The sequence below is a fragment of the Lissotriton vulgaris genome, chromosome 5 (assembly GCF_964263255.1).
Source record: "Lissotriton vulgaris chromosome 5, aLisVul1.2, whole genome shotgun sequence".
NCBI lineage: Eukaryota > Metazoa > Chordata > Amphibia > Caudata > Salamandridae > Lissotriton > Lissotriton vulgaris.
Window position 1 is genome coordinate 338,569,350 of NC_141693.1, and position 24,758 is coordinate 338,594,107.

General features: G+C 51.2%; 1 protein-coding gene across 1 annotated transcript in view; it reads left to right on the forward strand.

Moving 5' to 3' along the window:
• Window positions 1-24,758, forward strand: part of LOC147710842 (E3 ubiquitin-protein ligase UBR4-like) — a 288,585-nt gene that overhangs the window by 198,625 nt on the left and 65,202 nt on the right. The window contains exons 15-17 of the mRNA XM_086921578.1: window positions 2,764-2,951; window positions 19,427-19,586; window positions 20,270-20,355. Coding sequence (XP_086777704.1) covers window positions 2,764-2,951; window positions 19,427-19,586; window positions 20,270-20,355 — 434 coding nt within the window. The remainder of the gene's footprint in view (window positions 1-2,763; window positions 2,952-19,426; window positions 19,587-20,269; window positions 20,356-24,758) is intronic.

The window sequence follows — 24,758 nt, forward strand, 5'->3', positions numbered from 1 at the left end:
GGCTGGATGGGGACCCCTCGTCCCTCTCCGGGCCCCTCTCGTCCCTCTCCATAGGCGGCTGCCTCGTAGGAGTGCGAGTTGAAGGTGGAATCATCCCTGGCGCTGCCCCATGGGTTGCCGGGCGACCTCCGCTACATTATGGGCCTGGGCTGGCGGAGGGCTTCGTGTCACTCTCTAGGCCCTTCTCGTTCCTCCACGCAGGCGGTTGCCTCGGCGGAGGTCGAGTCGGCGTCGTTCCGGCGCCGCCCTGGGGCCAGTCCGGCTCCACTCTGGTCCCCGGCGCGGTGTGACTTGGAGGGACCCTGTCCGGCAACTCTGGATGGTGTCGACGTCCTGCCTCAGGTGGCGGACTCTACGGCTCCGCAGAGGGTCGTGCTGCTGATTAGTCTTCGAACGCTCCTTCTCCGGAGGCCGGCTGTTTCTTGGTGTCGTCCTCCCCGGAGACTGGTCGCCGTGTGGTATCTTTTTCACCGGCGTCGTCGAAGGGGGGCTCCCCGTCCTTTCTGAGGGAGAGGTGTTCGCCGGAGGAGCGGCAGGTCCCTCATTTTTCAGTTCCTCCTGACTTCCAGGCCTGACCCTTGCCCATCCCGCTTGGCTTCGGGGACGGCTGTCTTAGTTTGCAGTGGTCTCCCACGGAGGAGCTGCTTTCTCCACCGCGGGGCCCTACAGAGGCGGGTGCGGCCTTTGCTCACGCGGTGTCCACAGCTGTGGGCATTCTGCGCATGGGTGACCGGTTTGCTCACTTTTCGGCGGACCATCTCGTGGATGTTCTCCACCAGTGCTCTGGTGGGAGGGAGATCTTACTTCCCTTTGAGGGTTCCCTCCTTTCTTCCCTGACTGGGCCTGGAGCCGTCCCGCCTCAGGGGATCCCGTACCTCAGCAACTTATACACCGTCACCTTCCAGCTCCGCATGACCCGAGTTGGGCTGGTTCTGGGCCTTCTTACACAGCTTATTCTGACTGTGAAGTGTGTTTTCTGGCCATAGAGTGCTCCTTAGGGACTTTGGCATTGTTGGCTGCTGGACGGCCCTTTTGCTGCCTATGGGTGTGTTTTGCTGGAGTTGTTGTGCAGACTTGGCCCTGAGATTAGTCCTTCTGCTTTGCTTGGGCTGCTTGTCAAGCCTTCTGCAGGGGTGTTTTTTCCCCGTGGCCCTTTTGTTTTTTCCTATGCTTAGTAAGTTCTTCCAAAGAGGGTTCCCATGTCTTGGGACTTAACGTACCCTATGTGGGGTACTGGTAGCTCTTATATAGATTGCTCTCTGCTAGGGAGCTCTGGTCGCCTTCTGGTGCCGGTTCTCAATGGCGTTTCTGTATGTTGCTTTTGCTTCTTGAGGTAGTGTGCACAGCCCCTTGTAGTGGTGTGGCCGTGCATTTTCTTACCTTCCTGCCCCTATCCTGATGGCCCCTATCCTGAGGGCAGGGGTGATTCTGAGTGCTCCCTTGTCAGGCGTAGACTGCCTGGTTTTACTGGGGCCCCGGTCTGTTCTTCTTGCTTCTGGCAGCCCATGACTGTTGGCGCTGTTTTGGCTGGCCTGTTGCCTTCCATCTGGAGGGGGCTCGCCTTCCTTTCCTCCTTTCCTTGGGCCCTCTGGGCTTCTTCTTCTTGGCATTGGATGGAAGCTCTGTTGCCTTATAAGGGATTGGGGTGCTTCAGCCTCTCTAGCCTTGCCCTTTTTTCTACTGCTGTGAGGGTACGGGCCTCTTCGGTCTTCTTCTTCCTCCTACACCCTCTGTGGTCGGTTATGTTCTCCTTGTAGGGGTACCTCTTGCCTGGCGGGGATGAAGTTTTCACTTCTGGCCGTCAGATCTGGTCCCCTGTGGGACTTTCTGTTCTGTCCAGGCTGGTTGGGTCCTTTCGCAGACTCTCCTTCCCCGTGGGTACTGCTAGGGTATCTATTCTACGTGAAGGAATCTACGGCTAGTAGCCTCTATCAGATGTACCAGTTACTTACCTTCGGTAACGATGTATCTGGTAGAGACGATTCTAGCCACTGATTCCTTCAGGGCCCGCCCTTCCTCCCCGTTCCTTGGGGGGTGGTTGCCTCTATGCTGGGGGGGCTTGGAGGTTTGTGTTCCTGTCTGTCTTGAAGCTGGCTCCCCTTCCTTGCTTCTGGATGGGGGTGGTGGGCCTGTTACCTATATCATGGCTTTTACCCCTGTTCCTTGTTTCAGGGGGAAGGCTGTCTATGCACTGGCAGGGTGGCTGCTGAGGGCTCTGCTCTGTTTCTTCTGCCCCAGCCTTTGGACACTGCGGTGTTGCACTGTTCCTTATGGTGTTTGTCTCCACTCTCTTTTTCTACTTACGCACACTGTTCCCATGCTCCCACAGTTTTTTGTCTGGTGGCTCCGCGTTGTGGTGCGGAAAAGCTCTCCGAAGAAAACTGACGTAGGCGGCTGAGGGGGGGGGGTCTTACGAGACCTCGATGACGTCACGTACGCGGACGGCGCCTGGGCAGAGTTGCGTGTTGTCACCCCGCTTCTGGCGCGCAGGCATGCTGTGGCAAAAAGTTTTCCGCATCCAGTCTCACGCCTGGGGATAATTCTACGTGAAGGAATCTGCGGCTAGAATCATCTCTACCAAGATACATAGTTACCGAAGGTAAGTAACTTGTACTTCTCTGCTGACACTACAAGGTAAATTTGGTGTTGAACCCTGTTGTGGTTGGTAACATTACATACTGAATCGCATGCAATCACCATGAAAGAAGTGAAGCCTTTGGGACCAATGGAATTGGTGATGAAGTCTAATGCATTTTGTTACAGATGATGACAGTGAGCCCATCCTGGGCCAGTGGTTTGAGGAGACGATCTCACCGAGTAAAGAGAAAGTGGCCCCACCACCACCGCCACCTCCACCTCCCTTGGAAAGTTCCCCAAGGCTCAAGAGTCCCAACAAACAGAGCACTGCAGAGAATGGGAACATCCTAGCTTGTCGCAAGGACCCTGAGTTGGTAAAGATTTTGACATTATAATTGGAGGAGTAGAAATGCAGTTCTGCATTAAATCTGCATTTTGTCATCCTTTGTTGTAAACTAGAAGACCGAGCTCCATATTACTCTCGCTGTCCATTCGTTTTTTTTCTCCCTATTGCCAGCAGTTGGCATAGAATCTCTCTTTTTGAAAATGTGGGTACAATCACATTGTACTCCTAGCTCTTTAATTGTTACACTAATGCCTGGTAATGCTGTCTCTAACAATGGGGCACTTCTTTTTTTGCACTGGATCTCCCATCTTCTCTGTCTGTACTTTGAGCCTGCTTACATACATTTTGTTTGCGTACCTAAAGGGGCTGTATATTGTTATGTGTAGGAATCACTGGTCTGTAGTAGTTTAGCGTCTGATGGGTGGATGCTTTCATTTGTATCTGAGGTTGTGATGGCAATGTCAGTTGGTCTGGCTGAGTACCCTGAAGCCACTGCCTTAGAATTATATTGGATATATATATATGTTAAGATTGTGATGCCTCATATCTTTTGACCCTCATTTTGTCTCCCTGCACCCCGTTGGCACTTCTGTATGAAATTGTAATTTATTTCCTGGTACAGCTGTCAAGGTTTTGATGGGTGATTCATACGGTGGGTCATATATGCCCTGCAACATCATGGTGTACATAATCTTGTGTTACCATTGTCTTTTCTGCATCAATATCTAGGAACAGTGTGACTTCATCCTCATGTATGTTGGCATTTATTTGTGGTCGAACCCACCGGTATGTTTGTAAAGGAGCTATTTCGGAAAGGGGTGGGGGGTGGGGGGGGGGGGGGGGACGACAGGTCACTGTCTGACAGTACCAAATATACCTGTGGGGTATTAAGGAACATAAAATCCTCATTTTTTGAGTTAGTCTGCCATTGCTACAAATCCGCGAACCTGCTGTTGTAACCGCTGAACTCCGCCTGGAGCTTCCTCTGCAGCCTTTGATGCCAGCTACTGGTTATTGTACCCTGGTTTTATGATGCCGTCTAACCAAGTGTTTTTTTTTTTTTTTTTTGCATCCCCAAATCTCTCTGGGGTTATCTCATTAACTTTTCTTTAATGCATATGCCAGTCACCCCTCTCTCCCTCTTTACTTTATGTTGTTGCCTAGTGATAGGGAATATTTTTTGCTAAGGGGTCTAGGTTACGCACTGCAGGTGATAGTTGATATGATTGTTGTGTTCTTCAAAATACAGCTGGTGACCTCTGAATTTTTTCAATTGTAGCTAATGTTTTCACTACGGAGTTTGGATCTAACTGGCTGCAATAATTTCATTCAAGTTTACGTTGTGGCATTTCCCATAATTTGAGCTAGCATTTTGTGTTTCCAATGTATTCCCTGCCTCCACCCGACAATATGCTCTGGATTGGGGAGGACACCAATCCTTATAGGAGGCTTGTTTAGTAGATGTGCCCACTTATTTAAATAATACACTTTGCACTAATCCAAGCAACCTGTATGGTGATTTTAGTGGTCTTTGCTAACCATTAAATGCTCTCAAAGTGGTAGTTGTGATGAGCAGCCTTCAAGCTTATCTTGTTTTACCAGTTTGGTATATCTCCTACCCGGATATATAAACACAATATTAAAAAAACTTCAAATGCAATTGGGTAAGTAGCACAAAATACATTGGTCCCCAGGGGGAGACTAAACCATATGTTCGAGGCATATGAGCTGCAGATCATACACTATGCATAAATCACCAGCTGGTGTTGGGCCCGGATATTTGCAGTTTGTTATTGTCTTGGAATGGAATACAAATTGTAGAGGAGAATGGGACTTGGACCAGAAGACCCAGAGGAGCTGGGAAAACAAGGAACTACCCAAGGTAAGTACCCAAGAACCCTAAGGAGGCTGTGTGCAGAGTAGGAACACAGCCATGTGACCAATGGAGAAGTCACAGGTGCAGTTTTGTAAAAGAAGGACCCTTCCTTGAGGAGCCTGAAGAATTCCCGTGGAGGACAAGTTTGGAGAGTCACCTCGCCCGTGGATGCTCCAGGAACCGGGTTACATTCACCAGGGAAGCCAGGTGCATAGGGTTGAAAAGACTTTGGAAACCTCGTAGACTACAATGGAAGACTTCAAAGAAAATGAGTATGGAGAAGACGGTGATAAAGTCCGGTGGAATCCAAGGGTAGATTCTGGAATTGAAGAACCTGCACGCAGAGGGGGATAGTATATTCTACTCGTATGTGACCAGGAGGCTCAAAGACACAATGCCCACCGATGTCGGGAGATTCTGGAGAGTCAACAGTGACGTTTCTGCAGCTGAGAGGACCATGTGATACTTTGGAAGACCAGGAGCTATACACGAGCTGTCCCACGTCTGATTTCAGTGACTGGGTGGTCGGTGTCTGGGTTAAGCACCAGCAAGCCTTTGTAGCAGCAACTGGCATGGAAAACGAGGAAGGAGCAACGTTGAGACCAGCAAGGTTCATGGGACTCACCAACTTCAGGAGAGTCTAAGCAGGTACTGAGCAAGTAGGGGAGCCCACTGAAGCAGAAGACCCTCAGTAGGGTCCACAGGCTGAAGGCACAGGAGTAGCAGGAGGATCCGCAAGCAGCTCACCGAAGATGTAGGCCCACAGAGCAGAGGATGCAGTGAGGATGCTAACCTTGGAAGGAAGAGATGCTGCAACATCTTGTAGCCCAAAGATCTTTGGAGTGCAGAGTCAACAAGCCTTGGCAACAGCATGTTGACACTGTGCACAGGGATTTGCTCCCAGCGGTTCCGATGAGGGATACTTGCATGCAATATTGCAGGGAGTACAGGTCAGGCCTCGAGGGAGTTGTAGAACCACCACCTGTGTTGTTGAGCTTTGGGAAGTCCGTAGGACGACAGGAGCATCAGACCGGTCAGCTTCGTTGTGGTGCCGGTAGAAGCACGGGAGTAACTCCTTATCTCCAAGGGAAATTTCTTTGGGTGTTCTTGATGCCCGCAGTCTGTTGAACTTGGCAGCAGCACAGACACAGAGGATGAAAAAGACTTCAAAAACAGTGAGACCAAGAGCAGCAGGAGTCTTCCTTCATGCAATCTGAGTTTTGGTCAAAGTCCAACGAGTACAAAAGTCTAGACGGTCGGAGAGCAACGTAGTTTCAAGCTGGATTCTTGTCCCACAACTAATCTAAGGAACCACCTACAGGTAAAGCCCTATGTACCCTAAGGAAAGGGTTGGAACGACTCAGGGGTCAGAGGAGGGACTAGACAGAGGGGAGAATACTCCCATGTCCTTTGTCCAGTTTCGCACCTGAGCAGGAGCCAAGGGCTCTCTGAACTGGCTCTAACTGGAGTATGCAAGGAGGGCACCAGATATGCCCTTCAAAGCAGTCTGGCGCTGGCAGGAGCCCCCACCCAGCGCAATTCACTATGTCCTGTTTGGGAGGGGGTACACCTCCCTGTGATAGGAAATCTATTGTTCTACCTTACCCTGCTCGAGCTTGGATCAGCAGCAGGAGGGCAGAATCATGTCTGTGGTCGGCAGCAGCACTAGCTTGCTGGTAGTCCCTGAAAGCCTGTTACCAGAGTACAAGGGGTACCCAACAGCGCCCCTCGGTACATGGGATCATTCTTCCAACACTGGGATTGGTGTTGCGGTTGAATAGGCCATGTTATAATGCATGCGTTTACAACGCATGCCATTACAATGCAGTCAGTACAACAACCGCGTTGTTGAGCCATATACCATTAGAAGTCATAACAACGATGAAGGGGGTGCTGGATTTTGGAATAGTATAATTTACTATTCCAACTCCAGTCTATTCAACAGTAGGGAAGGTGTTGGATTTAAAATCCAACACCTTCTGCCCCATACAGCAAGTTGTAACAACACAGTCGTTGTAATGACCGCATTGTAATGACATGCGATTTATCTACCTCGTTGGGGTAGGATTCCAACATTCTTGATACCAAACCTGAGCGGGTTTGGCGCAGCCACTATTTAGGTAGACATCTCGTGGCTGATGCCCACTAAATATATATTTAAATGGCTGACCACACTTACAAAGCCTGGAGAATCAACTCTGGGGTTTATAGGGGCGTCCTGCTCATGCAGGGCCAACCTCACTGTTATAACGAAGCACCATGCCCTCAGGACTGAAGAGCGTACCTTAGGGTTTACTTGTAGGTTTTAAGTGCAGGGACTACAAGTATAAGGAAACATATCTGTCTAGAGAGGTGCAAGCACCAACTAACACAGGCTGCAATGGTAGGCCTGTAGTCAAAGTTTACATGGGCTCCTATGGGTTGCATAATGCATGCTGCAGCCCTTAGGAGACTCCTGGTGTACCTATGCCCAAGGTACCGTAGTATCATATACTAGGGACTTCTGAGGGTACACCAGTAGCCAATAGTGGATGTACAAAAGTACCTGTCATGGTCAATTTAGGGAGAAAGCACAGTGACTGGGGTCCTGATTAGCAGGATCCCAGTCAGACTAGGTCAAAAACACACTGACGCCGATCAAAAAGTGGGGGTAACCATTCTACAAAGATCCTACCTTCCTACACTCTCATAAAAAAATGTCGATATGGCGCTCCACTACCAGGCATTCTCCCTTTTTTTGCTTGCGATTTTCCTTTGTTGGTGCTCGACGTTGCGATTTATAGCCTGGAACGGCATTTTGATAGGGATGACGCCCCTTGTGGACGGGGTGCTGGGTTCCTCATTCTGCTGGCTTAGAGGGCGTCCATGAATAGGACTTGCTCAGCATCATCTTTTTCAGAAATATTCTGCTAGTCCATGGACTGATGAAACACCATGGAGATCATTAGAAGATGGTCTTTCGTTTCAGGTTTAATCATGATATTGTGTGGGTGTTTTGGTATCCCTTTACTTGGGTGGAAGGATTTTGAAAAGCCATGGCCATTGAAAACCTGATTGGCCTGTTTTAAGCTTGGAGTGGTGGTGAGGTGGGAGACAGATTGGAATCATCACAGTTGAGTCAGCGGCCCTGAGATCGTCGATTGTGTCTGACCTGTGTTGGCATTTGCTTCTGTGTTTGTTCTGTTTTGAGGTGTGGTGATCGAAGGAGCCGGGGACTGACTTGTAGCCTGATTGGTCCTTTGGTCCTGAGCACATTAGTCTATAAAATATTGTGGTGCTGAGCATGGTACCTGGAGCTCCCTGTCTTGGAAGGTATGGCTACATACACTTTCGTCTGCACTTGCCAAAAAAGTGGCATTCCTATAGCTACATTGTGGTAAGTAAAGAGCAGTGGCAAATACAATTGAGCACATTGAATATGGGTATTTTCACCTAGAAAGGCAGACCATCTGGCTAATGTAATCTTTTCTGTCCCATATTCACTGGATAACCATTAGAAAGTATTATTACTTTCTAATAGGATTGTGCCACCACAATGGAAACGTGCACTCCTAAAGAAAGTGAACCTCGATCCAGATAATTAGGGAAACTATTGACCAATCTCCTTACTGCCAGGAGTCTGTAAATTAGCGGAAAAATACAGTAATTCAATGTTATCGCCCTTCTTGGAAGATAATACCCGTCTGCATCCTATGCAGACTGGATTCAGACCCCAACAAGGCACAGAGACAGCTGTCTTAGCTGCAGTAGAGGAAATCAGGAAGACCCTGATAAAGGAGGCTGCGCTGCCCTTATTTTATTGCCCCTCAGCACGGCCTTCGACACTGTTAACCACCAGCTAATGATACAAAGACTGAGGGAGGCCGGAGTGGCACTAAAATGGCTACACTTTTTCCTCCAAAGCAGCATCTATTCAATTTTCGAAGGGGAATGCTCTTCGAAACATATTCCGTTGACTTGTGGGGTCCCACAGGATTCTTCCCTAAGCCCCACAATGTTGAACTTTGTTGGAAAACGAGGCAGCATCTAAATAACATGACACATTTGTCCTTCACTGGGAACCAAACACCCTAGGGCAGCGCCTGACTCTCAGAGGTTAACGTTGCAGAGTAGTCTGAGGCTTACTTAAGGGAGGTGGTGTGGGCTAGTAATCGCCATTTGCAGGTGTGCAAAAATAACACTCAATAATTGATTGTCCAGTCTGTACTTTGCTTTATAAAAGTAAGAGTACATTTATTAAACACACACACCACTCAATACTATAAACCAATTTACAAATATACATAAGCTGTTGGAATTACTTTGTGACATTGCATAACATCTCCACCCCTCCCGCCGGGGGAGGAGGGGGGGGGTCTAGTACCACCACTTCCACGTATGCGCATCCTCTTGCCCCAATGCGGTGAATTGGTCTTAACCTGGAGCGAGGGCCCTTCGCACTGGCACCACCCCAGCGGCGGCCCCACCCCCCATAACCTCAACAAGCATTAAACAGGCTACACCTGCCTTGGTGACACATGACCCTGACTGAGCATCCCCTACTGACCATACAGTATGCACCTCTTCATCTTAAGTGCTAACAGTCTGGGGTCTTCACCTAAGCGCAGCAGCAAGAATACATGTTTACGCACACTTTAGAATGACTGTACTCAACACATTTGGATATCCTTAGAATGCATTTAGAATGACTGTACTCAACACATTTGGATATCCTTAGAATGCATTGCAATTACAGCCCCTAAAGGCGTCACAGATACAATCACAGGTTTAAGTATCTCAAGTCAGACACCCTAGCAGAAATGTCTAGCCCCTTAAATTCACTTGGCTAATGACATCACCTTAAACCAATACTTCAGCTAGAACATCAGTCTCTTGATAAGAAATAACCATCAATAAATGCATTTCGATGCAATTACACTTTTCACCTCCAGGGGATGCCCTTCTCCAGACATCCCCCCCCTCAGTCCTTTACTTCTCGATGCAATTATCAAAACACCCTCAGCTGAAGAACAAAAGTTCCTGCCCAGAAGGTGTTAAAGGCAGGTTGAGCCCTGGAGGGGTTATTCTTTTCAAATCCCCAGGACACCTAGGGTGACTTGTCATCTTTACGCTGGGAGAGACTGTGCAGCTCCTGCAGCTCCCCCGGCACCTTTACACTTGTGTGGTGGGGACCCTGTCCTCCTGGGGCCCCCACAGGCAAAGAACACGCTGTTAGCCCTTGCAGGCCGGTCCTGGCCTGCAAGGCATTATGGGCTGGGCCGCATATTAGATTAGCGGCTCTCCCGCTGCTCCGGTGAGAGCCGTGCTGGCGCTTGGCCGCTTTTCCCGGCCTCGGTGGGGGCCTGGTTCACCCGGACCCCAGGGATGCACCTACGGCTCGGGGAGCCCACCCTCGGCCGCTCCTTCTTTTCTGGGGCCCGGTCCCACCCTGGCCCCTCACACCACAGACTGTCTTCCCTGGGGGCCCCGGTCCTCCCCGGGACCCCCGCGGTCCTCCTTTGTTGGAGGGCAGCCTGGGGAGCCCACCCCCAGCTGCCCCCGCCGGCTCCCTACGCGGCCAGCACTCTTCCGTGCTGCGGCGGGAGCTGGCTGATCCCTTCTGGTCTCGTCTGCCCGCTCCGGCGGCAGACACGGAGACCAGCGCGGCTCCCGCTGGCCTCGGGGGAGTGTAGCGGCAGTCCTCCCTCCCCCTACATCCTCCTGACATCGGGGCCCGGGGATGGGGTCCCGGGCCCCCAGACTCGTTCGGGGTTGGGGTGGCGCGACGGCGCTCCCACTCACCAAGGCGCCTCGGGGCAGGGGTCCCGGCCCCTCCTCTCCTCTTCTTGTTGGGGGGCGCAACTGCGCTTCCCGCCCCTGCCTCCTCACACGGGGCCTGGAGTTGGGCTCCCGGGCCCCTCTTACCCGCACTGCTTCATGGGGAGCGTGACGGCGCTCTCCCCGGTGCAGGTTTCGGCGGGGGCCAGGGGTGAGCTCCTGGCACCCCGCGGAGGCATCTTCACGGGGTGCGCGATGGCGCACCAAGGCTTTACTTCCTTTCGGGGGCAGCCCCTGGGACCTGACCCACCCCGGGGGCATGATTGCGACCGGCGGCAGAGCCCCACGCGCTTCGTCGTCGGTCCAAGGCGGGGTCAAAGGTTGCCTACCTTCTCGGGGGCATATCTCGGCCCCCTGGAGTCCGATTTGCACCATTTTCTCGTCTTCTTGCTCCTGGTGGCGTCCCCCAGCCACTGGGAGCACTCTCCTACGCCCTCTGGGTCTCCAAGAGGGTGCATTCTGCAAGGAGCGGTCTTTATTGGCTCCCTGCGCCTCTCTTCTCCATGCGAAGAGGATTCTTCTTCTGCGCACCGGTCCTGGGCTCTTCACCTCGCGCGGTTAGAGGCCTGGGGGGCAGTCAAGGATGTCCTTTTTCCAACTGCCCATTGCCCCAGGCTCCAGCACCTTTCGCCTCCGCAGACCACACCCCAGAGAGAGCTTCTCTTCCTCTGCAAGTACTTTTTAAAAGTTGAGCAGGGGGCTGGCAGGAAGTCTCTGTGTTTCCTATCAAACAGCGACACATCACTTCCCTGCCCCTGCTCCCTCCTCCTTGTCCAGCCTCTGGGTTGTTCAAACATGGCGTCGTCCAGTGTCTCTGGCCACATGGCCTCTAAAACCCAACTCCTTCCCCCCTCACTGCCTTCACATGAGGCAACCTGGTGCCTGGCACCCAGCGACAGCAGTTGATGGATTGGCTTTTAGCTCTACCTATCTTTTCTCCTTGGAGGGAAGATCTTCGCTCTGGGAGGAAAGGTCATTAATCTAACCTGCCATGGCCAGACCCCAGCCAGGGACTCGGAGAAATATGACATTTCTGGACGACCCAAAAGCAGTACAAATATGACTTTGGACTTAACAGAATACTCAATTTCACATCTGCTACACTGTACATTAGTGCGTGTCTGGAATCTGTAGGCTTTGTGGAAGTTATTTTAGACATGGGCCCCACATCCCCATAGGGAAATAAGGAAGTAAAACACAGTAAGACACATTGACTGTCCCTGGCATGTTCCTTTCCAGTGTATAAAGCCTATTCCATGTCACCACCCAATTCTGCATAAGCCGGCCACGCCATTCACTCTGGAGCTGCTCCTGGACTGCGCATGCTAGGAATCTCCCCTGCGCAGCCCCTACACGTGTGCACACGCATGTACACCTGTGTCTGCATGTAACCAGCATGGTGCCCCATACTCCAGCTGCTGCGCAGCGGCCTAGTCAAGCCAGGGGGACACCAGTAAAATCTCCATGTAGTCTGCTTCATTAGAAGTTCACTGTGGGTGAGTCCCAGATTTTGAGGCTCACCCATAGTAGAAGCTCAACAATTAGGTGTTCTAAAAGCGAATATCCGGGCGGCCCATAGTGTCAGAACCACCTTCTAACACACGCCGCGCCCAGCTGATTCCTACAGGGAAGAAGTAGCCATTTTACATGGGTACACTTCCCGTAGTCAGCGATAACTAGTTATAAGGGGTTCTGACCAGACCCCCCTTACTCACCAGTTATCCGCTCAGACCACCTGCTTCTCCCATCCATGAAATCTCCACCCATGATAAGGATCCTAGCCTACCCTAAGAACCCTCCAAGCTCAAGGTTAGATACCTCCAGGTCATTCATGGTCTACATGGTCTCAGCCTAACTAGGCCCACCTTTGCCCTTGGGTATGCACACTATTCCTACCCCTTGTCTGGACAAGGGTACAGTGCCTCGGCACTGATGCGGTCTCCTGGGATAGGTCGACATCCCATCCCCGGGTCACAAGCTGGTCTCCCTTCCAGAGTTTGTTCCAACCAGTACCCTCTCTCCGTTTTGGTCCTTACACCCTAAAGATGCAATCTCTCTGGACCCTCACCCCCAGCCTGCAGCTGGGTCATTTTGCTGCCACCACCCTTTCGGGATGACTGGCTTCCGTAAAGAAAGCACAGCCACTCATGCTTTTCCCACTCAGAAAAGCTCTTCTGACCACTAGTCTGACTCCACAAAAAGGACCTCAGACCGGTCTCACTACCACACTGGCAGTGCTAGGGACGAAAACTGAGGGTGCCTTGACAGACCCACTACACCTCATTCCCCCCGTCAGTAGCTCCACACGGAAACTACCCCGGGAACCTAGACCCCTTTCTTGTTCTCCGCTGCGAGAACAGGGCCTATGCACCCTTCCCTCCGAGAGGCGCTCTCTCCTCCCGGAGTACCCTTAGAGAGCCTGTGGGCCCCGAGTTAGCTAGACCCAGGCCCACTTCTCATGGCTCTCAACGATCTCCCGGCAGCGCCTTGGGAGACCGTCCTGGAACCTACATGGTCCCTGGATGGCCTGCACCACCCCTTCTGAAGAGCAGGGTCCCTTCACTTAAGATAGGCCCCACCTGCCTTCAGGGTAGTACTACCACCCTCAGCCAGGGACCCTAAAGATCCCGGCTACGCCTGCACCACCCCTTCGCGAAACACAGGGTCCCTTCACTGAAGATAGGCCCCACCTGTGTTCAGGGTGGTACTACCTTGCAGAAGTCCACTCCTACCTCGAGCTAGGGGAACATCCCCGTGCCCCTGGTCCTGGGGTCCAAGTCCCACAGGACCTACCTGACTGGTTACCGGCTAGGCAGCGCCCAAGCCACCACTTCAGGTTCACTCCACCAGCTCCTGGTCCTGGAGTTCAAGTCACACAGGAACTACCGGACTGGTCACCGTCCACCACTAACCCTTCAACTGAAGACTAGGGAGCACATCCCCCCCACTCAGATCTTCACTGGGTCAGTTACCTAGCCCACCTAGGGGCTACCACTACACACCATCACTCAAGAGCTACCCTCCTTTGGGGCCACCCACTACCAGGGGCCACCCCTGGGTTGCTCACCTCTCCACCAGTGAACCTGGGGACCTGCTGGACACTCAACTCTACCACACCCTCCTCCCACCGTGAGATAAGTTTGTTGGGGTCCCCCACCATGGGAAACCCTAGGGTGTTACTACCTGGGGTGAAGAAACCTCCTGCCCCACCCTTCAAGTGGTTTTGGCTTGCGCCAATAGCAAGAAACTTTCAGCAGGGGAAGGATATCTGGGGCCCCTTCGGTGGAAACCCTCCCTGCCCTTAAAAGCGCGGGAACTTCCCAGGACCCCCTTTTTCTCCTGTCCCCCATAGAGTACAATCCACCCTCGCACCCCCCTCTGTGATGTAGGTATCAGTTTCTGTCCCTATCTCTTGAGGAGACACCCTCCCCATGCAGGTGTAGTGTTAGGTTTGAAAGGTGTACAATATGGTTTAGAACATTTGTATGTAATCATTTCCTGGAAAGCACCATCCCGCTAGAACATGATAATCAACATAGCGCTGTCATATCAATACAGTTTACATTTAAACCATAATATCGTCACATGACACATATGGGCGCGGGGCTTCCCTTTCCCTTTCCCATACCTTTAGTTCACATAACCCAAAACTTTGAACCCTTCTCAGAACCTTGTGCTCTACCATTTGCTCTTTACTGCATAGGTAATGTGTGGCTAAACTGGACTTAAATGCCATAAATGCACACCAGAATGGGATACTATGTTTCCCGCTGCTAGACACCAATGTTGGAAAACGAGGCAGCATCTGTGAGGCCTGCACAAATAACATGACACATTTGTCCTTCACTGGGAACCAAACACCCTAGGGCAGCGCCTGACTCTCAGAGGGTAACGTTGCAGAGCAGTCTGAGGCTTACTCAAGGGAGGTGTTGTGGGCTAGTAATCGCCATTTGCAGGTGTGCAAAAATAACTCAATAATTGATTGTCCAGTCTGTACTTTGCTTTATAAAAGTAAGAGTACATTTATTAAACACACACACCACTCAATACTATACACCAATTTACAAATATACATAAGCTGTTGGAATCACTTTGTGACATTGCATAACATCTCCACCCCTCCCGCAGGGGGGGGGGGTCTAGTACCACCACTCCCACGTATGCACATCCTCTTGCCCCAATGCGGTGAATTGGTCTTAACCTGGAGCGAGGGCCCTGCACACTGGCACCACCCCAGCGGTGACCCCCCATAACCTCAACAAGCATTAAACAGGCTACACCTGCCTTGGTGACACATGACCCTGACTGAGCATCCCCTACTGACCATACAGTATGCACCTCTTCATCTTAAGGGCTAACAGTCTGGGGTCTTCATCTAAGCGCAGCAGCAAGAATACATGTTTACGCACACTTCAGAATGACTGTACTCAACACATTTGGATATCCTTAGAATGCATTGCAATTACAGCCCCTAAAGGCGTCACAGATACAATCACAGGTTTAAGTATCTCAAGTCAGACACCCTAGCAGAAATGTCTAGCCCCTTAAATTCACTTGGCTAATGACATCACCTTAAACCAATACTTCAGCTAGAACATCAGTCTCTTGATAAGAAATAACCATCAATAAATGCATTTCGATGCAATTACACTTTTCACCTCCAGGGGATGCCCTTCTCCAGACATCCCCCACTCAGTCCTTTACTTCTCGATGCAATTATCAAAACACCCTCAGCTGAAGAATAAAGGTTCCAGCCCAGAAGGCGTTAAAGGCAGGTTGAGCCCTGGAGGGGTTATTCTTTTCAAATCCCCAGGACACCTAGGGTGACTTGTCATCTTTACGCTGGGGGAGACTGTGTAGCTCCTGCAGCTCCCCCGGCACCTTTACACTCGTGTGGTGGGGACCCTGTCCTCCTGGGGCCCCCACAGGCAAAGAACACGCTGTTAGCCCTTGCAGGCCGGTCCTGGCCTGCAAGGCATTATGGGCATATTAGATGAGCGGCTCTCCCGCTGCTCCGGGGAGAGCCGCGCTGGCGCTTCGCCGCTTTTCCCGGCCTCGCTGGGTGGCCCAGTCCCACCTGGACCCCCAGGGATGCACCTACGGCTCGGGGAGCCCACCCCCGGCCGCTCCTTCTTTTCTGGGGCCCGGTCCCACCCTGGCCCCTCACACCACAGACTGTCTTCCCTGGGGGCCCTGGTCCTCCGCGGGAACCCCGCGATCCTCCTTTGTTGGAGGGCAGCCTGGGGAGCCCACCCCAGCTGCCCCCGCCGGCTCCCCACGCGGCCAGCACTCTTCCCTGCTGCGGCGGGAGCCGGCCGATCCCTTCTGGTCTAGTCTGCCCGCTCCGGCGGCAGACACGGAGACCAGCGCGGCTCCCGCTGGCCTCGGGAGTGCAGCGGCACTCCCCCCTCCTTCCTCCTGACATCAGGGCCCGGGGATGGGGTCCCGGGCCCCCGGACTCGTTCGGGGGGGCTCGACGGCGCTCCCCCTCACCCAGGCGCCTCTGGGCCCGGGGATGGGGTCCCGGGCCCCTCCTCTCCTCGGCGGGGGGGTGGGCGGTGCCTCCCGCCCCCGTCTCCTCACACGGGGCCCGGAGTTGGGCTCCCGGGCCCCTCTTCCCGCACCGCTTCATGGGGAGCACGAAGGCGCTCCCCGGCGGCAGGTTTCGGCGGGGGCCAGGGTTGGCTCCTGGCACCCCGCGGAGGCATCTTCACGGGGTGCGCGACGGGGCACCACGGCTTTACTTCTTTGCGCGGGCAGCCCCCGGGACCTGACCCACCCCGGGGGCATGATTCCGACCAGCAGCGGAGCCCCACCCGCTTCGTCGTCGGTCCAAGGTGGGGTCAAAGGTCGCCTACCTTCTCGGGGGCATATCTCGGCCCCCTGGAATCCGATTTGCCCCATTTTCGCGTCTTCTTGCTCCTGGTGTCGTCCCCCAGCAACTCTCCTTCGCCCTCCGGGTCTCCAAGAGGGTGCATTCTGCAGGGAGCGGTCTTTATTGGCTCCCTGCGCCTCTCTTCTCCATGCGCAGAGGCTTCTTCTGTGCACCGGTCCTGGCCTCTTAACCTGGCGCAGTTAGAGGCCTGGGGGGCAGTCAGGGGTGTCCTCCTTCCAACTGCCTATTGCCACAGGCTCCAGCACCTTTCGCCTCCGCAGACCACACCCCAGAGAGAGCTTCTCTTCCTGTGCAAGTACTTTTTAAAAGTTGAGCAGGGGGCTGGCAGGAAGTCTCTGTGTGTCCTATCAAACAGCGACACATCACTTCCCTGCCCCTGCTCCCTCCTCTTTGTCCAGCCTCTGGGTTGTTCAAACATAGCGTCGTCCAGTGTCTCTGGCCACATGGCCTCTGAAACCCAACTCCTTCCCCCCTCACTTCCTTCACATGAGGCAACCTGGTGCCTGGCACCCAGCGACAGCAGTTGATGGATTGGCTTTTACCTCCACCCCTCTTTTCTCCTTGGAGGGAAGATCTTCGCTCTGGGAGGAAAGGTCATTAATCTAACCTGCCATGGCCAGACCCCAGCCAGGGACTCGGAGAAATATGACATTTCTAGACGACCCAAAAGCAGTACAAATATGACTTTGGACTTAACAGAATACTCTTTTTCATATCTGCTACACTGTACATTAGTGCGTGTCTGGAATCTGTAGGCTTTGTGGAAGTTATTTTAGCCGTGGGCCCCACATCCCCATAGGGAAATAAGGAAGTAAAACACAGTAAGGCACACTGACTGTCCCTGGCATGTTCCGTTCCAGTGTATAAAGCCTATTCCATGTCGCCACCCAATTCTGCATAAGCCGGCCATGCCATTCACTCTTTAGCTGCTCCTGGACTGCGTACGCTAGGAATCTCCCCTGCGCAGCCCCTACAGGTGTGCACAGGCATGTACACCTGTGTCTGCATGTAACCAGCATGGTGCCCCATACTCCAGCTGCTGTGCAGTGGCCTAGTCAAGCCAGGGGGACACCAGTAAAATCTCCATGCAGTCTGCTTCATTATGAGTTCACTGTGGGTGAGTCCCAGAATATGAGGCTCCCCCACAGTAAAAGCTCAGCAATTAGGTGCTCAAAAAGCGAAAAATCCGGGCGGCCCATAGTGTCAGAACCACCTTCTAACACACGTCTATATGAGTTCATTGGCTGAAACAATACACCCATTTTGGGACGACACACAATTAATTAACTCCTGGAAGCAATCCAACCAACTAGACCTGGATCTAGCCACCTGCCTTCAGAAAGTCTTTAACTGGATGAGTGTTCTTTTTTTAAACTTAAGAGATCGAAGACTGAACTCCTGCTTTTGGGGAAGTTTGCTCCCCCAAATGTAGATCACCTATGGCCCAGTTGCCTAGGTCCCCCGCCCCAAAAAAACGAATAAAGAGTCCAGGAGTCTGGATTGATTGCAGCCTCGATTTCATAGAGCAATCGCGTATGGTGGCAGCGAGTTGTTATGGCTTACTAAGAATATTTAGAAAGTAACTTCCCCTGCTCCCGTTTGCTGCTAGACAACTTCTGGTGCAGGCTCTCGATATTATCACGGCTCGTTTACGCAAATGCTATATACCTTGGAGCGACCCAGGCTACCATCAAGAAACTTCAAATAGTACAGAACTGTGCGGCCCGTATGCTGCAGAACATTTCCAAACGTTCTTCTGCAAGGCCTGCCCTCGCTACCTTGCATTGGCTTCCTGTCCAAGAAAGAATTCAATTTAAGGCCCTGTGCATCACTCACAAGTCACTGTCAGGAAAGGGCCCACCTTTGATTCGTCCAGGGATTCAACCTTATGTACCTAATAGAGCCCTCCGGTCTGGGAATAAAGAGTTTAATTCTAATTCCTAAGATTAAACATGCATGTAGTGGAGGCAGACTGATCACATACAATGCATCTAGACTCTGGAACAGAATTTCCCTCCACATACGCTCCGACATTGATTACCTCAAGTTCAGAACATTGCTGAAAACCTTTCTCTTTCATTAACCTCCTCTTAGTTTACTTGGCGTCTTAGCGCTGGGATGCTCCTGGGTAACCACGCGCTCTAGAAATGTTCCTTTATTCATTATTTGGATCTTGTTGATTGTGAGCAGAGTAACCGTTTTTGGAACTAGAGTTATTAAAGGTAAAGACTTCTAAGGCATGTTCTGGATTGATGATTATGTAGGGGTTTCTTGGCATCCTAATGTAGCTAGATATTTTGATGGCTTGCATATGTATCAAGGGTGATAAGTGTATTTGAAAGGTACATTGTTACAGAATGCTGCAGTACGCTGCAAAAGTAGGATAGTAGTGTTCAGTCTATTGACAAATACCCGAACTCACTTGAATCCACCTTACATACAGCAGCTTTAAACTGATCTGGGCCTCACCTTATTAGAATTTTGTTATAGTAGTCATCACTGATCCAGGCAGTGCCCACACTTGAGTTGAAAACATAAACCAATTTCAGACTATCTTCTTTTAATGTTTGAGACTAGCAAGACCATTTCAGAGGGAGGTGCGAATGCTCTACAGCTGGCTGTATAGCTGGCTTGAAGAATCCGATTTAGATGTTGGTCTTGTCTTGGGGAGAGGAGTTGGCCTAACGGCTAGGGCGGTCGACCTCCAATCTGGGGAACCGGGTTCGAGTCTCTGCAATGACGCTGAACATCCTGTGATTCTGGGCAAATTACTTAATCTCCCCGCACCTAATGTCTTCGTGTAACACAACTGGTGCTATGTAAAGCGCTACCGGGGCATGTTCGTGCTAAATAAAACTCTGTTAAAAAAAAATTGTCTTAAAGCGAAAGTAAGATTATCTTCCCTGTCTTTCAGTTTTTAGGTCTTGCCTCCAGTATCCTTAACTTCATCACATCTTCCATGCTGAACTCGAGGAATAATTTTATTCGTAACTATCTTAGCGTGTCCCTGACTGAGCAGCACATGGCCACATTGGCCAGTATTATCAAAGACGTTGATAAGGACGGCCTGAAAGGTAAGTATGACACTAATTTTGAGGAGAAAGCATTTGGATGCTAGGGTCTGGGTCCCTACTTTGCTGCCATATAGAGATTTAATTAAGCAATGAGTTGGTAATAAAGTTACACCTGTAATAGTACTGTTGATGTGAATGCTATGATACCTGGGTAGGAAAAGAAAGGAGGGATAGCGTGGAATTTGGAGGTCTTACAATCTGAACCCTTCGGTATCCGAGGTGATGGAGATGAGGGTTTGTGGAGCCAGATTCTCCTAATATGAGCAGTACAAAATCAAGTCAGTCTTATAGATATTTATTAGTGTCATGGAGATAAGAGGAAATGGCAACATGTATGGAGAAGTGTTTATGGGATGATCACTGAGACTAAACAACTTGCCAGTTTGAAAGAAATAGCTCTGAGTAGATATTATAAGGAGACTAGTATACAAGACTGATTCAGATTAGTTCCCAGTCTCAGAACAGCAATGCTTGAGTGAAATTAGAAGCACATTCCTGTGGTGTAGCATTGTTCAGGGCACATCATTGCAATTGTGTTTTGACAAAGGAATCCTATAGTTTAGGTTTCAAAGACCAGAATTGATATAGATACTCACAGAGAATAATAGCTGTTAGACTTGACTGTGCATCCCCCAAACTGTGTATTGTGACCCTTTGAGCAGTTTCTCTCCATCTGATTTCAGGCTCATCCGATGAAGAATTTGCAGGTGCCTTGTATCATTTCAACCATTCCTTAGTGACGTCTGACCTTCAATCCCCAACATTGCAGGTGAGATTATTTGGCCTTAAAGGCTGTCTGGAGAGATTTGTATGTCCACAACTGCCATACATTTTATGGATCTTGATTCAAGCCAGTCTCACTCGGCATGAATGGTTTCCTAACGGAGTTCTTATTGGTAGGCAGCTTCTTTTGCTTTTATGTTTGTACTGTTACCCAAGTATGGTTTGTGTTTGAGCAGAGGTTTACATAAATCGTCCGGTAGTGTTTAATTCACTCAGAGGTGAATTCAGTTCAGTTTAACCTTTGAGGCCGTAAGGCGTTCCCGGATAAAAAAAAATTATGTGTGTGCCTTTGCATTATCATACTATCAGATTTGTGCCCAGAGGAGGTGGTGGTCCCCGGGGTAGCTGTGAGGCTCCTCCGCATATAATCGTCACTACCTTGGGGAGGTGGCAGTACACGGGCTTTGAATAGCCCAAGGAGGTGGGACCTGTGCTCCCCCTCCTTTATTTTTACCATGCGCAGGTGTCTGTTTTTTAAAAGATGTTTTCACGGATTTGCATATCCACCCGTGAGTTCGAGGTAAAATTTAAAAAAAGCTTTACACCACGGCAGGGTCCCTGTGGGAACCCCCCACCATTTCTAGGGGGTCAGGGTATTCTTACCCTGGCCCCTTTTCTTTATTTTTTACTGTTTTGTGGGACTCTGCTTCAATCTGGTTGAAGTGTCTGAGTCTAGTCTTTGAGTGTGTAACATCAGTTTTATGGGCGACAGGTTGAAAATAGTGAAATATATGGGGACTGCCAAATCCATTGGGGCTCTCCATGCCTCACTTTTCAGTGGTTCCTTTCAGAAACCGCCCAGAGGTGGGCAAAGACCACCTCACCTGAGAAGCTGCACTTTTACAAAAGGCAGCAACAGGCTTCCATCACCAAGCAAGTAGGGCGTACAGTTGGGACTTCTATAATGGGAAGTACAAAGGAAGCTCCAGCAAGGGAGCAGCCTCTTGTAAGCAGTGATGCATTCACACATCACCTGTTGGAGGACATTATGCAGTTTCCTCCTATGTTGGGGAGACATCACATCCTACAAATGGATACTAGCAGTCATCCAACACGATTATTGCCTCGATCTACATAAGCCCTCTTCTCCCCACACCAGCATTCCACCACAATCACACATGCTCAGCAATGAACACCCCTTACTCCTCTAGGAAGAGGTGCCTGCCCTTCTACAATAGGGAGCCATGGAAAGGGTATTCCTACAACACCAAGGGACTGAGGTGTGCTTCCAAAATTCCCAAGAAGGGCGGCGGCTCACCTAGGCCCATCCTATATCTCAGGCCTCTCATGCATATCAGAACATTTCAAATGACAACCCTGCAGAAGGTCATCCTCCTCATTCAACAAGACGATTTCATGACTTCGCTTGTTCTCAAGGATTCCTCTATCCACATTCTTATCCACTCTACCCACTAGTAGTAATTTTGGTAAGTGGTTAATGCTACAAATTCAAAATATTTCCCTTCAGGGTCTCCATGGCACCATGGGTTAGTGTGACAAATCACAACTTGAGCTTTATGATAAATGCCACCAAACCAATGTACAGCTTCATCAAATCCAGCCCTTTCTTGACTCCATCTTCAATACGGTTCAGGTAAAGGATACCCTAACTAGCAAAGTGTCTCAGCTTTCCAGCACCAGCTGCTTCGTTTTAAGCTCTGTTGTCTGCTCACACTATTTTTTATTGTTGTTTTTTTAATACATTTCTTTATTAATGTTTTTCTTTCGAAGGTATAGACCATGTTCATATACGGTTACATATCTCATAGACAACAGCTGATAAAATAAACATTCCAATAATAGACTCAGGAATTTTCACATATACTCTTCCCTCAAAGAAGTTTTCCAATCCGACATTTTTTTTTTTATCCAAGCTGTAACTAGGCAAACCCCCAAACCCCTTTGCCCCTACCCCCACCACCGGGTCCATTCAACCTGAGGTCCTTTTGGTTTAAATCTTTTTTTTTTTATTGGGTTGCAGAGCAAAACAAACATAGGACATTAAGACAGTACCACAATATGAAGTAGTCCCCCCAGCTTGGCATCTCCTTGGCCCATCCACGAGGACGAATCTCACTGGTGCTTCCAAAAATGAGTCCTTGTGTGCCAGTGTGGGCCCGCAGGGGGTGAGCAATGTCCTAGAACGGCCCCAACAACAACCCCCAACCCCTCCCCCCCCTCTCCTCCTTCCCTCCCCCTTCCCCTCCGGTGCGGCAGATGAGCTTCCTTGAGTCATAGTAAGTTCCATGGATGTGTGACTTTCATGCAGGAGACCTTGCATCATTCTGAAATTCATCCGGCAATCGGAGCACCCTAAGGTATCTCGGGTACGTGATTTCAGTGAATTCTCCTGATAGGAGAGAGACTAGGGGCTGCCAAGTGTCAAGGAACGTTTCCCGTATCTGTGTGAGGGAGGCCTGTATCCTTTCCATACCCATGATGTACCAGAGCCTGTGGAGCCATCCTGTGTGGGTGGGTTTCCGCTGTGTACCCCAAAGTGACAGGATTTGTTGGGTGGCGGCTCCCATCGCCAGCCCCATATGCCTCCCCCCTGAGTGATTTGAGAGGGAAGGTAATGGCATTAGGGAGGCCGAGGATCGTGTATGCTGGGAATCAGGGAATCTCCATGTCAAAGTGCCTATCGAAGTCCTTTAGCACCCCTTCCCAATAGCCCCGGACCTCTGCGCGTTCCCAAAGTATGTGAGTGAGTGTTCCCGTGTGGCCACATCCCCTCCAGCATTTGGGGTCCCTGCGCGGGTTGCTCAGATGCAGGCGCGCTGGTGTAAGGTGCCAGTAGTATGCTATTTTCACCGCCGCTTCTTTGCTAGCTACATTGCGGACCGTGTGGTGGGCCCTAAAGAATATGTCCTCCCACTCTTTGTCCGTGAGGGAGCGACCCAGTTCCCTTTCCCATCGGAGATGGCCCGCCGATCGCGTGGTGGGGGGGGGGGAGGGGGGATTTGGGGGGGCTGAGCATCTTATAAAGGTCTGTGATCGCTTGTTTGTCTGTAGTTTTCGTGTGTAACCATTTCTCGTAGTCGGTGAGGTGTCTACCTAGTGGGGAAGTACTTCTTTTGAAGTGAGCCAATGTCTGATTTGGAAATACTGAAAACGTTGGATCTGTGGGAGCGTGTAATGCTCCTGTAGGGTCTGCATCTGCATGAAACCCTCCAGATTGAAGAGGTCACCCGCCGCCCTGCACTCTGAGTCCCGCCATTGCGGGAACGACCCAGCGATCATTCCCGGGGGGAAGGCCGGGTTGTCGAACAGAGGTGACATCGGGGGCGGAAATGTGGTCAGGCCCCTCGGGACTGCCACCTTGTCCCACACTTGCATCACTGTTCTGGTGATGGGCGATTTCTTAAGATTTGGAGTTCTGTCTGTCCGCCTCAAGAATGGGACCTTCCTCAGTGACATCCGACTCATAGCGCGGTCCTGGAATAATCATCGCTTCTCCGATTCGGGTCTGTTCCACTCCAGAAGGTACCGAAGCTGCGTCGCCTGGAAGTATCTGAGTAGATCAGGGACCCCGAGGCCGCCCTCCGACGTAGCTCGCATGTTCAGGTCCCTGCGCAGGCGCTTGCCGTCCCATACAAATTGTTTTATGCTGTCCTGTAACTGCTTGAGCATGCCCACCGGAGGGGTCACTGGAATGGTCTGAAACAGATATAGGACTTTGGGTAAAAGGGACATTTTTACTGCCGCCACGCGCCCCAGCCACGATATTGGTTGACAGCGCCACCTTGCTAGGTCATTTTGCAAGGTTGCCAGTAGAGTCGTGTAGTTCTGTTCGACCGTTTGAGTCGTGTTCGGGGTCAGAGAAATGCCCAGGTAGGGTACTGACATCTGGGATCGGAGGCCCCCGTATCGTTGCTGGCTGCACGCCGCAATTTTCGCGTTTCGTCCCAGGGGTAAGATCAGTGATTTCTCCACATTCATCTTGAACCCAGACACACTCCTGAAGGTCTCCATGTCCGAGAGGAAGGCCGGCACCGATGTCGAGGGGCTTTCTCGTGCCGCGAGGACGTCGTCCGCATAAAGACTGATGGTCTGTGGTTCCCCACCAAACCGGACTCCTACAATAGACCGATTATCCCTGACTCGCTGTGCCAACGGTTCGATGTAGAGGGCAAATAGGGGCGAGAGTGGGCACCCCTGCCTGGTGCCCCTCTGGATCTCTAAGGGCCGCGAGCGCACCCCATTGATACTGATCGTGGCTCGCGGGGCGGCGTAGCAGCTGGCGACCCATGTGCGGAACCGTTCTCCTATCCCGAACCGTGCCAGGACGGCGTCCAGGTAGCCCCAGTCCACCCTGTCGAACCCTTTTTCGGTGTCCATCGACAGGAGGACTGCGTCGGAGTCGTTGTAATGGGTTTTATCAATAACATG